Source organism: Schistocerca cancellata, chromosome 1 (genome assembly GCF_023864275.1).
Source record: "Schistocerca cancellata isolate TAMUIC-IGC-003103 chromosome 1, iqSchCanc2.1, whole genome shotgun sequence".
NCBI lineage: Eukaryota > Metazoa > Arthropoda > Insecta > Orthoptera > Acrididae > Schistocerca > Schistocerca cancellata.
This window is the reverse complement of record NC_064626.1, coordinates 81,404,000-81,416,962: the sequence shown is the minus strand read 5'-3', so window position 1 is coordinate 81,416,962 and position 12,963 is coordinate 81,404,000. Positions and strand designations below refer to the sequence as shown.

Here is a 12,963-nt window from a genome sequence, read left to right as displayed (position 1 = left end):
TTTCTGTCTGACATCACATGTCATATATCGCGATTAGTTGATACAAGTAAACCAAGCAGAGAACATGATATGTGTTTGCAAAAGATGCTGTATTTGGCAGTTTTCTTACTGATACTTGTGTACTAATAAAGTATGCAGTTTAATTAACACAGCACATAGAAGATGTCTACAATATGTGTCACTTTTTCGTATGCTATATTCAAAATTTGGGAAATTTGATGTTGGAAGTAAAGTGTTTTCTTTTGTTGCCACATCATAGTGTGGTACATGGGAAATGAAGTGTCATTATAAGATTATACAGGTACCTTAGCCTTGAGGAGAAACGAAGTCAAAATTTAATTTCAGATTTCAGTAACTATCAGTTATGGGCTTGAGTAAATGCCTAGTCTGAGATACATAACATTTTTGTGCTGGAAAATTTTGCAACATTTCATAAAACTCCTCGTTGCTGAAAACTGCCAATTTTGTGTACGTTTTGCATTATTATTTCCGCAAAATCTTCCTGTCATAGCTATATAACATTCTGTACTTCTTGGTTTTAATAATCTGGTTTCGTCATTTATGGCTGCTAATGTAATGCTATCTTCACGACTGATGATGGTATGGCATTGTGTTGATGGAAGTAGACTTTAAATGAATTGGTCCTGAAGATCTCAGTGGAGGCAGTCATTGAAATATTGAGATTTTACTTAGCTTTGCTACAGTTAAAAACTTCACAATTTTAGAGCTCTATTGAGAGTATTGAAGTTGAAAGTGTCCTGTCAACAGTCCTCTACAAGTTGTGTGTCCTTGTTTAATGTATTGGGTATTCTGCTGTATAGGAGCATCATTTGTGCACAACATTTTGACATAATGACTCATTATCTTCATTGGGTGTGACTTGAGACTAATTTTTGAGTGGAACGGGTCCGTTATTTATACCTAAAGTCACCTCCCTCCTCTGTCGGTTCCAAGCATTGTGTTTTTAGTCTGCTCCTACTAGAAGCATTCGTACACATTCCTTCTGTGGTCCTGCACACCATTCCGCACGTTGAAGTTCCATTGTCAGTCCAGGACATTTCTAGGTGTTTCCTCTGCAGTCCACTCCCACTAGAAGCTTTCTTAAGCATGCCCTCTTCAGCCAACTGTGCCAGGCTGAACACTGGCAGTCTGTCTTCAGTCCTGCACACTGTCAATGTTCTGTTTTTGGTCCAGTGTGGTTCTAACATTTCCCTCTATGTTCTGCTCCCTCTAGAAGTGTTCTTACACATTCCCTCTTCGGTTTGGTGCACCCGGCCAAGTGCTAAAGTTTTGTCTTCTGTCCAGTACACCTGTCCATGTGCGACAGAAGCTTATTTTCTGTGCGAGTGCCAATATTATGAACAGACAGAAGATGTGCCCATGGGCAGCCTTCTGTCTCCAATGGTTGCCAATATATTCATGGAGATATTTGAGGAGGTAGCATTAGAGCTGGCTATATACAAACCCACTTGCTTCTTCAGGTATGTGGATGATACCTTTGTGATCTGGTCTCACTCAGGATATACTCAGTGAGTTTCTGGAATACCTTAACTCATGCCATTCAAATACTAAGTTCACTATGGAACTGGAAAATGATGACCAGCTGCCATTTCTGCATGTACTTCTCAAAAGAAGACCAGATGTATAGCCAGATGTATTGCAAACCTACAGCCAGCAGCTGTCATCACACAGCACAGAAGAATGGAGTTCTGAAGACATTGGTCCACAATGTACACAACTTATCAGACCAAAGTACTTTGGCAGCAGGAATATAGCATCTAAGATAAGTGTTCTGCAGAAATGGATGCACGGCCAAACAGATTCAGAAGGCCCTTCAACCAGCCACTCCACCATACAGTCTAGAAGAAGAGCAAGGCGAAGCAAAGAGGTGGCATACCTGCCCTGTGTGGACTCTGTTTGTGCCAAACTCAGCAGCATTCTCAGGAAGCGTAACATAGTGAGTGTTCTGTCCACCTACCGAAATAAGAGGACTACTGGGAAATGTGAAAATGACCTGTAGACTACAAAAAACAAGGAATTTATGAAATAATATTGGGATAGATAGATTACTACTTACTGTTCAGATGTCATGTTGAGTTGAAGACAAGTAAAAGTAAAAGACACTTACACATAAGCTTTGGCCATGTTCTTCTTCAGAAACAGAAACACAGCATTCATTGACATACGCACACACATCTCATGCACACATGACAACCAACTCCATTATCACGGACCAGAATGCAACTATCACGCGGAATGCTAGCAGCAGTCCGGAGGGGGCAGGGAAGAGGAAAGGTTAGCATTGTATGGGCGGATAGAGAAAGTAATGCTGTCTGGTGGAAAGTGCAGGGACTAGAATGCCAACAGGCTCAGCGTCAGGAGGTTGTGGGGCAGGGAGGTAGAAAAAATGGAATGAAAAAGGATAGGAGTGGGGAAAGATGAACAGGTGCATTGGCACAGGGCAGCAATCAAAGAGGGTGGGAGATAAGAATGAGGAGTAGGTGATGGGTCAAGGGAGTGGAAACTGTTTGGTGGAGGATGCGGGGACAATGTATTACCTTAGGTTGAGGCTGAGATGATTACAGGAGGGAGAACGGTTTGAAAGGATTACTCCTATCTCCGCAGCAGTTTGTAAAAATTGGTGGTGGAGGGGAGGATCACTTGGTGTTCCTCACCCAAAGCGCCACCTTCCTGGACATGGACTTCCTCCACTCTGATGACATTGTCCTCGCCTCTGCTCACATGAAAGCCACCAACCACCAACAGTACCTGCATTTCAACAGCTGTCATCCCCTCCACACCAAAAAATCCCTCCCATTCAGTCTAACCGCGTGGGGACATTGTATCTGCACTGATGTGAATTCCCTTGCCCTGTATGCTGAGGGTCTCACCAAGGTCTTCACAGACAGGCACTATCCACCAGACCTAGTCTGCATGCCATTTCCCCTCACACCCCAAATCCTCCCACCACCCTGAAGAACCAGCCACAAAGGAATGCCCCATTTGTCACCAAATACCACTCTGGTAGCGTCCTCCACCAGGGTTTTGATTACCTATCATCATGCCCTGAAATGGAGACATCCTATCCAAAACCCCTACAACCCCTCATAAAGTGTTGTTCCATTGCCCACTCAACCTCGACAGCATCCTAGTCCACCCCTATGCTGCTCCCAATCCCAACCATTTGCAACAAGGGTCATATCCCTGTGGAAAACACAGTGCAAGACCTGCCCAATCCCCCCACCCAGCACTTCCTATTTCCATCCTATACCAGTTCTGCTGCAATTATTACACAGCTTTTTTTATATCGCTGTGACTACCAACCAGATGTCCACCAGGACAAATGGCCACTGCCAAATTATGGCCAAGGGCAAAGTAAATCATCCTGTGGCACAACATGCAGCTAAACATAACTTGCTTGATTTCAGTGGTTGCTGCACAACATGGATATTCTGGATCCTTTCCTCCACAACCAGCTTTTTTGGATTATGCAGATGGAATTATGTTACAACACTTGCTCCATTCCCATAATTCTCTCAACCTACAGTAACTTACTGTCCTCACATCCTTCGCCCAACGGTTTCCACCATCTCTGTCCTATCACCTCCCCTCATTCTTGTCTCTTACCCTCTTTGTTTGCCACCCTTCTGCCAATGCACCCGCCCATCTTTCCCCATTCCTCTCCTTTTTCACTCCATTTCCCCACCTCCCTTTCCCACCACAACCTCCTGATGCTGCACTTACTTACATTCTAATCCCTGTACACTCCACCAGACAGCATTTCTCTCTCCCTCCACCCTTACATTATTATCCTTCCCACTCCACACCCCGTCCAGACTGCTGCTCCCATTCCACATGATAATTGCGTTCTAGTGTGAGCTGCCAGAGTTGGCTTGCTCGTGTGAATGAATGGTGTGTGTTTCTGTTTCTCTTTCCGATGAAGCTGTGGCCAGAAGCTTGTGTGTGAGTGTCTTTTAATTGCGTGTCTGCAACTTAATGTCGTCTTTCCGGTAAGTAACAATCATCTTTTCTGAGATTGTTGATATTCCAACCTGGTGTTTGCATTGTTTGAATTTATGATATACTTTGTCAATGTGGCATGTTGTACATTGCTCAATCAACTAGGCCAGGGGGCGTCAGATGCAAAGGACATCAGAGGCACACCTAACTATCACAGGCAACTAAATCAGCCATTTCCAAACACTGTCTGGAAATCAATCATTCCATGAACGTCGATGAAACCAGGTTTCTCATACACACCCCACAGATATAGGGCCAGTGTTATAAGAGAGTCTGTAGAGATAAAGGTGACAGAAAACCTGTTGAATCATGACTCTGGTACTGACTCAATAGAGTCTTGGATCCTACACTCAAGTTGTGCTGAGAATGCAACAGTGGCAGCAGTAGAACTCCACAAAAAGAGGACCTGGGAGTGCGGACATGGGGAACAGACACCAGACAGAGTACCAGTTGCACCAGATTGAAATTGGAATGTTGCAGGATGCTTCTAGTGGGAATGGACTGCAAGGGAAACACCTAGAACCACACTGGACCGAAAACAGAATGCCAGCACTGGCCTGGTGCAACAGATCGAAGAGGGAACGCCAAAGGACACTTGTGGGAGCGGACTGAGAAGGAAATCCCTGGAACCAACCATGGAGAAGGAAGGTCTTAGGTGTAAAGACTGGACATGTCCACTCGATGAGGAGTGTCATGTAACACCTGATAAATTGTGTACAAATGACACTGATATCTAGCAGAATACGTGACACCTCGAGATGTTGACAGATCACTGGAAAAGCCTGAAGAATTACATGTTAAAAATTGCACTTTAATGGCTGGCAGTAGTTTCTCTTGGTGATTAGTTAATTAAAAATTTTAGTACGACTCATTGTATTTACCTTTGTTAATTTTTTTCTGTCCTCCTAGGTTTGGGCTCTATAGCACACCATTTGAACCAGAATTGTTTGACACAGAACCACCACCACCTGCTAAATTTTCGTCAGTACCAATCACTTATGCTACAGTTGTGAGTGGTGAAATGGGCAATGCTGTAGGTGGAAATGGTGGTGGCGGTGGAGGTGCAGGAAGTGGAGGTGGTGGCGGAGGCAGTGGAGGAAATGGTGGTGGGGCTGGAGGTGGCGGTGGAGCAGGAGGAGGCGGTGGTGGTGGTACTTCATCTGCCAGCACTCCAGCAGCCTCAGCAGCTGCATTCTCAGCAGATGTTCTGGATTTGCGAGAGCTGCTTACGACGTCAGGTAATTAATTCAGAGCTGAATTCGTATTATGTACTGTGTGTTATTCCTATTTCACAGAATTATCAGAGAGGTGCAGCAAAATACAGAATATAATTACATGGAACAGCAATATATCATGCACTTAATTAGGGATTGGTTAATGATTATGAATGTACACTCCAAAAATCATGAATGCAGTTCTTGAAGTTGAAGTGACATTCTTGAGGTCACTTCATATGCTGAATTGTTAGCTGTTAAAGAATATTCCTTTACAAAACTATCCTTGTAAGGCCAAACAGTGTAGGGTAATTGGATTGCTTGGTGGTCAGTAATGGGCTATAATTTCAGTTGAAATTGAAACATGTTCACTATAGTCGCTTTACAAACAAAACCATTTTCATCTGTGAAGAGAGTGGTGCGCCATTTTCGTGAACTCTACCATTAATGTGAGCGGTCAACATCAGTCGTTGGGGAAACATCATGAGTGGAGGGGGGGGGGGGGGTAGTTGGACGTCTTATGTCTTGATTCTTGAGTTTCTCCCGGCGTATTTGATAATCAAAATATCCACGGGTGTGCTGCCGGTCTATAGTGTCCAACGGGCACAATATTACGGCGATCATACATGTCGCCATCATCAGGTGAACTGACGGACTGAGCTCCTGTGAACATGCTGGCACGGAGATCCGTACGCTATGGCTGCTCAGAGGGAACTGGGTTCGGTCGCGGCGGCGGCCGATTTAAATACCCTCCGCCCGCAACGCACTCCCTCCGCCGTCCGCGCCCCGTGCCACAGTCGCGCGGTGTAACAGATTGCGACGGCGTCTGAGATGACGTCGGTGTGATGGCTCTGTCCGCCGTGGTCATCACAACTTTACGTTTGCTCGATTTACTCTTGATTAACCCAATCGCTGGTTCCCAAGCCTTGCTAAGATTATAGCCACAGTCACGGTTTATGAGGTCGTCATTGGTGTGAATTTCAATGGCCTCTCTAACAACGCTGCCCCAGTATCTCGACGCCTGTACCAGATATTTTGTGAGAATATTGGCCGTAAATGCTATATAAATGTTATAATCAAAGAATAACAACAATCTAAACCATATTTTTAAGGTGGGAAAATAGCCTATTGATTTTCTGACTGCTGAGAGGTGAATGCACAATACAAGATGTGTAGGAAACTTTGTTTGGCTACATACCCAGGACTCTGAAAAAAGCAAAAAATATCCGAGTCTGAATCAGACCTGTTCCCAATGATTCGTTGTCACTGTCAGTTCTGTAAACTATACCTCAGTGTTATTTGACTATATCGCCAGCTGCTAATACAAACCAGGTGACTGAGGTATTGTACAGTTATTTAATATTAAATTTTCTGAAATGCTACAATGCCATTATTGGAAAACGACCAGTAAAAGAAATTATAACAACAGGACCAATTTAAAAAAAATTTTTTTTTTCCTAGGTAATTCAAAATTCAAGTCCAACTTTGTTGTATTATGCTTCATAGCCCTTCATGGAGTAATTATTTTCTCTCTTTTTTTATAGTTGGAGGTCAAGGACCAGATTCGAAGTTTACACAATTACGGCTGAAGGGATTATCATCAAATCATTATTTGAAAGGTCTGCTTGAAGTGGAACCTCTGCATTTCACATGCCACGCAGCAAGTGATGGTACAAAAATGGAAAAAATAGACCAAGGCAAGTATTGCTGAAGAGCCTGTTTTTAATTTAGTAAAACAGATATAAAAGCTGAAATAAAACTTTAACATTGGTTGTTTGTTTTATTCTTCAGGTTCATCTGGATTTACAATGCCAATTCCCGCTGGAAATATGGGGAATTTTGATGTTACTAACTTTATTGTATCAAACAGTGGCACTAAAAAGGCAGACAATGAATTTGTAAGTATGAGTTAGTTATAAATAAAATCTTGAACATGGTTAAAGTGAAATATGGGAAACAGTGCACACAGTTGAAGGTTTATTGCCACTAAGAACTTGCAAAAATCTTGCAGTGTACCAAGAGATGCCATAGTTTAGTAAGTTCTTAGAGCCAGAAAAATTAGCTTGTGCCATTTTGTGTGGCACCGATTAGGCATCTGATGTGATGAAACAAAGATCCCCTTTGTCTTACCTAGTCCCTCTACAAATGCTTTCTATAATTAACCATTTAAACAGACAAAACACTAAACCCTATTAATACAATTATAGACATTAAGTTCTGAGAACATCTACATTGGCCTATACACTTTTTGTCCACCATAGCATACTCATGATGCCATGGTTCAAAACAATCAGCTAACAACTATTTAAGAACTGCTTTCCCAATTGAAACACTGTGCAACTTCAATGTTTACAAGATTGTTCACCTGCCTTGAAATTTACAGGAGCTTGTTTCAAATGATTACTATAATTAACTTATGTGAGTAGTAGTAAGAGGCACTTGTTTTTTGCAAAGTGCAAAGTTACAAAATTTGTATGAAAATTTTACAAATTTGGCTTAAAACATGAAACTATTTACTTTGAAGCAAAATCATGAAATAATCAACGAAGATGTGTGGAACCGTATCACAAAGTTAACGGTGGAAATTCTATTTGAATTTTGGCAGTGAAATCTGGATATTGATGGCAGTTGATTATGCACCACTTTGATGTATATTGCTATCTTAGTTTGTGTCGAATATTGCTAACTTCATTTCCTGTGCAAGGAAGTAAGACATTCAACATCCAGTGCGTTCTTTGATCTGGCAATATATTGCATGTTGAAAATTTTTGCTGATTGCTGGGGCATCCAGTCTTATATTTTATGATCTGCTCTTGTGCTTCAGTTTATTAATATGCCAAGCTTTTGTTCAAGAAAAAGAATTTTCATGAAAACATTTTTTGTGATTAATTAATTAATTAATTATTAGAAAGATACTTAATGTGCATATACTGCATTGTGGGAACTGAGTGCCAGAGAAAGGACATGGGTATAAATGTAATTAGGGTTTTAGTTTTATAAGGGTTAGTACACATGCAGTGCTATGCTCATAAATTAAATTTGATGAGCAGTGCATGGGCTGTGAAACTCGGTGGTTTTAACCATTGTGCTGTGCAGCCAAAACACACATTCCTTAATACCCGAGAAAGAAAGTATGCATACATTCAATTTTTAAATCAGTAATATGAAGATGAACCCGCAAAAGCTAATATTTCCCATAATCCTGTTGTCACCAGGTGGAACTCGTGGTTTAAAAGTACCGAGTACCTTGGAGAATATCTCAATGATAATAGTAGAATTTGTTGAAACTGATGAAGATGAGTGTGTTGGTATGAACTATTTGGAAGTCCTGAGCTGTAATGAAGTACAAAAAGATCAATGCCCAGCTATTTTCTTGTCAAAGATTGCTCTAAATGTTGCAATTTGCTGCTGACATTAGAGAGCTCGATGATATCATTAAAGCGTACTGATGTATCAAAGAGCTTTAAATTGCTGGAATATGCAATTTCGCCCCGAGATAGCCACAGATAAACCTGCTGAGGCAAATGCAAGTACATTTAACGTTCCAATCTACAGGTAGAACAAGCCTAATGAAACTGAATCAATTAATGAAGTGAAGTGTGACACAGGAAAGATTGTCATTTCTTCTATTGGTAGATCGTTTGATCCAAGAAACGCAATGAAAGGTTATTTTTGACGGGTTTGAAATCTCTCAACTAATAAGGATATTTCCATTCTACAAGAACTTTCAACATCAGAATATACCACATCCAGTGTTTAGGGATTTAGTTGCTAGTTCTTGAAGAGAAGGTAGAGATGTTGATGTGATTGCTGCTACTCTTTCCTTGAAATCAGGATATGGGCATTCGTTGGAAGCTGCAGTGATGGCTTTGTGGATCCCAGTCAGTAATGTTGGTAAGTGAGAGGTCATTTTTGACATATTGTAATATAATGTCTGGCAGGAGAACAGCTGTGACTCCCAGGAGAACAGCTCTGACTCCCAATATTATGGAAGTCGTGGTATTCCTCTCTTTCTCAGACTGATTTGTAGATTATGTGCATAGGCTAGGCCCTGCTAATTAAAGTGGCACGATAAATGTTTTCCAAACATTTATGCATTGATATATGTGTTTTTGTCACATGTATAAGTTTCAAGCTTTATGAATTTATGTAAAAATAAAAGATGTTTCACTAGAAATAAACAATCAGTGATTTTTGCTTTAGTTTTTAATGCTGAAAAGTGGAAATCAAATTTAGTGAAATTATTGATGAAAATAGTGAAAAATATACTGAAAACAGGTTTCTAGAAATAACAATATCAGGCAAACATTTTCACCACAAACAGGTGTCTCTACTAATAGCCATTCAAATAAGTAGACTGAGCCTGAAATGGTTGTTTTTTTACAGTGAAATTCTTGAATAAATGCTTCACGAAGTTCTTCCCGCGTTAGATTTATCAGTATCGAGCTTTTGCTGACTTCCTCCATCGCCATCATGAAATGAGATTTCAGTAGGTCATTACATGCTTTAGTAGGCCAAATTACATCACGGTGGAAACATCACAAAATCATATAACTTCAATATGCTACAAGAGATTATGTTTATGTCTGACTGAAGAGCATCGGTAGTGATACTGATTTCATCAGATGGTGGAAGACTCCAATGATTTCTCTGTTGCCTTTGAGTCATATACAGTAACGTAATCTCTGGTAGCAAATGGTGGCTCTGTGACGTCTTCATGATATAATTCGGCTGACGAAAGTACCTATTGAAATCTAATATCCTGATGATGATGATGATGATGATGATGAAAGAGGAAGTCATCGGAAGTTCGAGATGGCAACTTCATTTTACATGGCGAAAACTCCATGTAACGTTTATTTTATAACGTAGTCAATAAAGATGTAGTGCATCGTCAGTTACCTGTTATTTACAGGTTACATTTTAATGCATGGCGTTTATTATATAAATAAATTTGTTGAGATATGGCTTTACTTAAGCTTAGTTATATTTTGTCACCTGACTTGGAATGCTGGAGCGATAGATACACAGAATGAATTTCAGTATTTACCTTCAGGAGGTGACATTCTAGTACCACCAGTAGATACATTTAAAAGTAGAAGAAAACTATTATTTGGCTTTTAGAACCGTTACTTCCTCAGTGAGAAAAGAAAGAGAAATGTTTGGAGACCTGAGGTTGAGACCTGAGGTTGAGAGGAACCCTCCTGTTACAGCAACATCATAACCACAACATGTGGGTCCCTGTCATCCGAGAATGTGAGTGACAAGCCTTCCTTTGTAAGCTTTAGCTACCTATCGTTTTCCTTGCTGAAGAAGGAATTACTACTCCCAAAAGCTAAGTAATAGTTTTGTTCACTTTTAAACTCATCTATTGGCAGTACTGGATTTTTTGACCTGATTTACCAGCCACACAGTTTCCTTGTGATTTTGCTATTTTCTTAAGTGAACTCTCCTTTCAGTGATAAAGCCAGACAAGTTTGCAAACACATTTACAAACTGTTTCAGATTAGTGAACTGACACGTCAAAAGTATCTAAGATAAGTTAGTATAATTTTAATGTAAGTAAAGAAAGCAGGTATTTCTGTGTGTGAATTTGCATTTTGTTAGCAGCTGAATGTAAGGCATACACATTTTTGCAAACTTTGTCATGTTTTTTGCTTTTCATCCTCAAAAATATATTCCAAATGGTGCAGTGTGTGGTGATTTGGGTATAAATGATGAAGGCATGTACTTCTTATTATTTACTAGTGTGTTCTCCACACTGAACGGATAAACTTTGTGATAGAGTGGAGTGTGGATCTAGACACCTACATTCTGCAACCATTACTCTCCTAACAGAGGTTTTGAACTGCACTACAATTTATGGGCAAACTGTGATCTTCAATCAGCTGTTGATTGCCACATCATTGGAATGAATAAATAGAAACCACAGACACATTAAAGCTTTTAATTATTTGAGGCAAAGAGCTCAGTTGGAACATCACTGTCTGCAAACTGTAGATGAGTTGTTTTCTTTGAATTCGTCTCAACCACACGAGAATTTGTAGTAGATAAGAATACTGTGTGTGTGTGTGTGTGTGTGTGTGTGTGTGTGTGTGGTTTTGTTTGCTGATTGCCACAATATATTTGAGCAAACATTATATATTATCTGCAGTTTACTTAATCTTATTGCAGTAAGGTTTAATTTAATTTCAAGTATGTGATATCTTAATCCTATGTAAAAAGTACTGTAATTTTTTTCATAATTTGCAAAGCATAAATACAGGAAGGTCACTGGATGACACTGTACATATAATGTTTCCAAGTTTTGGAACTTTTATTATCTTAATGTTTTCTCCCATTAGATATCATTCTATGAAGATATGAAGAAAGATGATACCTTTTACCAAGCAATCCCTACAGAAATGAAACTTACTGATACTCAACATAAACTGGGACTTATGTTTTATGCATTGGATAAGGAACTGGCAAAAGTCAAGGCAAAGGCAAAGTCATTTAGTATCATGGGCAGTGTAGGGCCAAGCACCTCAAGCTTGAATGATGGGTCTAGCTCCTCCTCGCTGCAGTCATCTGAATTTTCTGGTCCAATACTCTTACATGGGATGAGAAAGGAGAATGTGACAGAAAATAAGCAGGATATTAACAAGGTTTGAATCTCTTCAAGATTATTTGATTAGTAGGTGACATTTGATTTCTTAAATACTTTTCTTATTCTTTGGTAGAGTATGTAGTCCTGTTTCTTCAATTGACCCCACATTTTCATTTAATTTAGGAGACTCTCCCTTTGTGACATTGTTTTAGTCTTTGCAGTCAGCTGTTTTAGCATTTCACCTGTATGCCTATACAAAAATTCTTTTGCACCAGGAAATTTTATCTTTATGTTCATCAAATTTTATTGATAGCTATCCAAATTTTGCTTATAGATTTGCATGTCACACTGTGATTGAGGGATTTTTCAGTTTTAAAAAAGACATAAAAATCTAGTGGAAGTACAGAAAATGAGAGTATATTTGTGGGAAATGTGCAGGAAGTGGCCTTGTATATGTGATCTTGAGATGTATTGTATATTAAAGATCTGTTCATACATAGATGCCCAGAATTGTACAGAATTTGTTGGACAGCTGACAATACTCATTATCGCCCAATAAGTTGTCAGATAGTTGTCACACACTGGATATGTGTAGGATGTCCTAAAAGCGACACAAGTTGAATAATGCTATTACTAAGCTACTCCTCACTGTATCTGTTGAATTACTTCATTTCATGTGACCACAGCTCGCAACATTATGTTGAGAACAGATCAAAGTAGATGTTTTTTAAAATACAGTATTTTTTAAGTGTGTTGAAACCAATAATTTCTTAGCCAAATTTCTTTATTATCTTTTGTATAGCCACTCAAACATTTTTAAAGTTCCTTTTGTGTGGCAGAGAGTCAAACATTGCGTAACTGGTAAAATGTGGCATGTGGATCAAAATAGACTATGCCATGCTACACTATACACAAATTGAAATTCTAGCTCAAGTCTAACATCCATTCATACTCAGTAGTGAAAGCTTTAATAACACTCTTCAAATGCCACAAAAATGATAGAAGCATTCAAGCTAATTCCAAAAGTGATGTAGAGCCTTATAGGCGGTGTCATCCGTATTAAATTGGTAATGTTCAGCTGTTCCTTAATCTCTAAATGTGTTGTTGTGCTGTACACCTTGGGTTGTACAGGAGGAGATG

At 39.7% G+C, this 12,963-nt stretch overlaps 1 protein-coding gene across 1 annotated transcript in view; it reads left to right on the top strand.

Annotated features, from left to right (window-relative positions):
• Positions 1 to 12,963, top strand: part of LOC126176519 (baculoviral IAP repeat-containing protein 6) — a 329,968-nt gene that overhangs the window by 107,501 nt on the left and 209,504 nt on the right. The window contains exons 19-23 of the mRNA XM_049924030.1: positions 4,930 to 5,080; positions 5,138 to 5,258; positions 6,779 to 6,931; positions 7,026 to 7,132; positions 11,579 to 11,881. Coding sequence (XP_049779987.1) covers positions 4,930 to 5,080; positions 5,138 to 5,258; positions 6,779 to 6,931; positions 7,026 to 7,132; positions 11,579 to 11,881 — 835 coding nt within the window. The remainder of the gene's footprint in view (positions 1 to 4,929; positions 5,081 to 5,137; positions 5,259 to 6,778; positions 6,932 to 7,025; positions 7,133 to 11,578; positions 11,882 to 12,963) is intronic.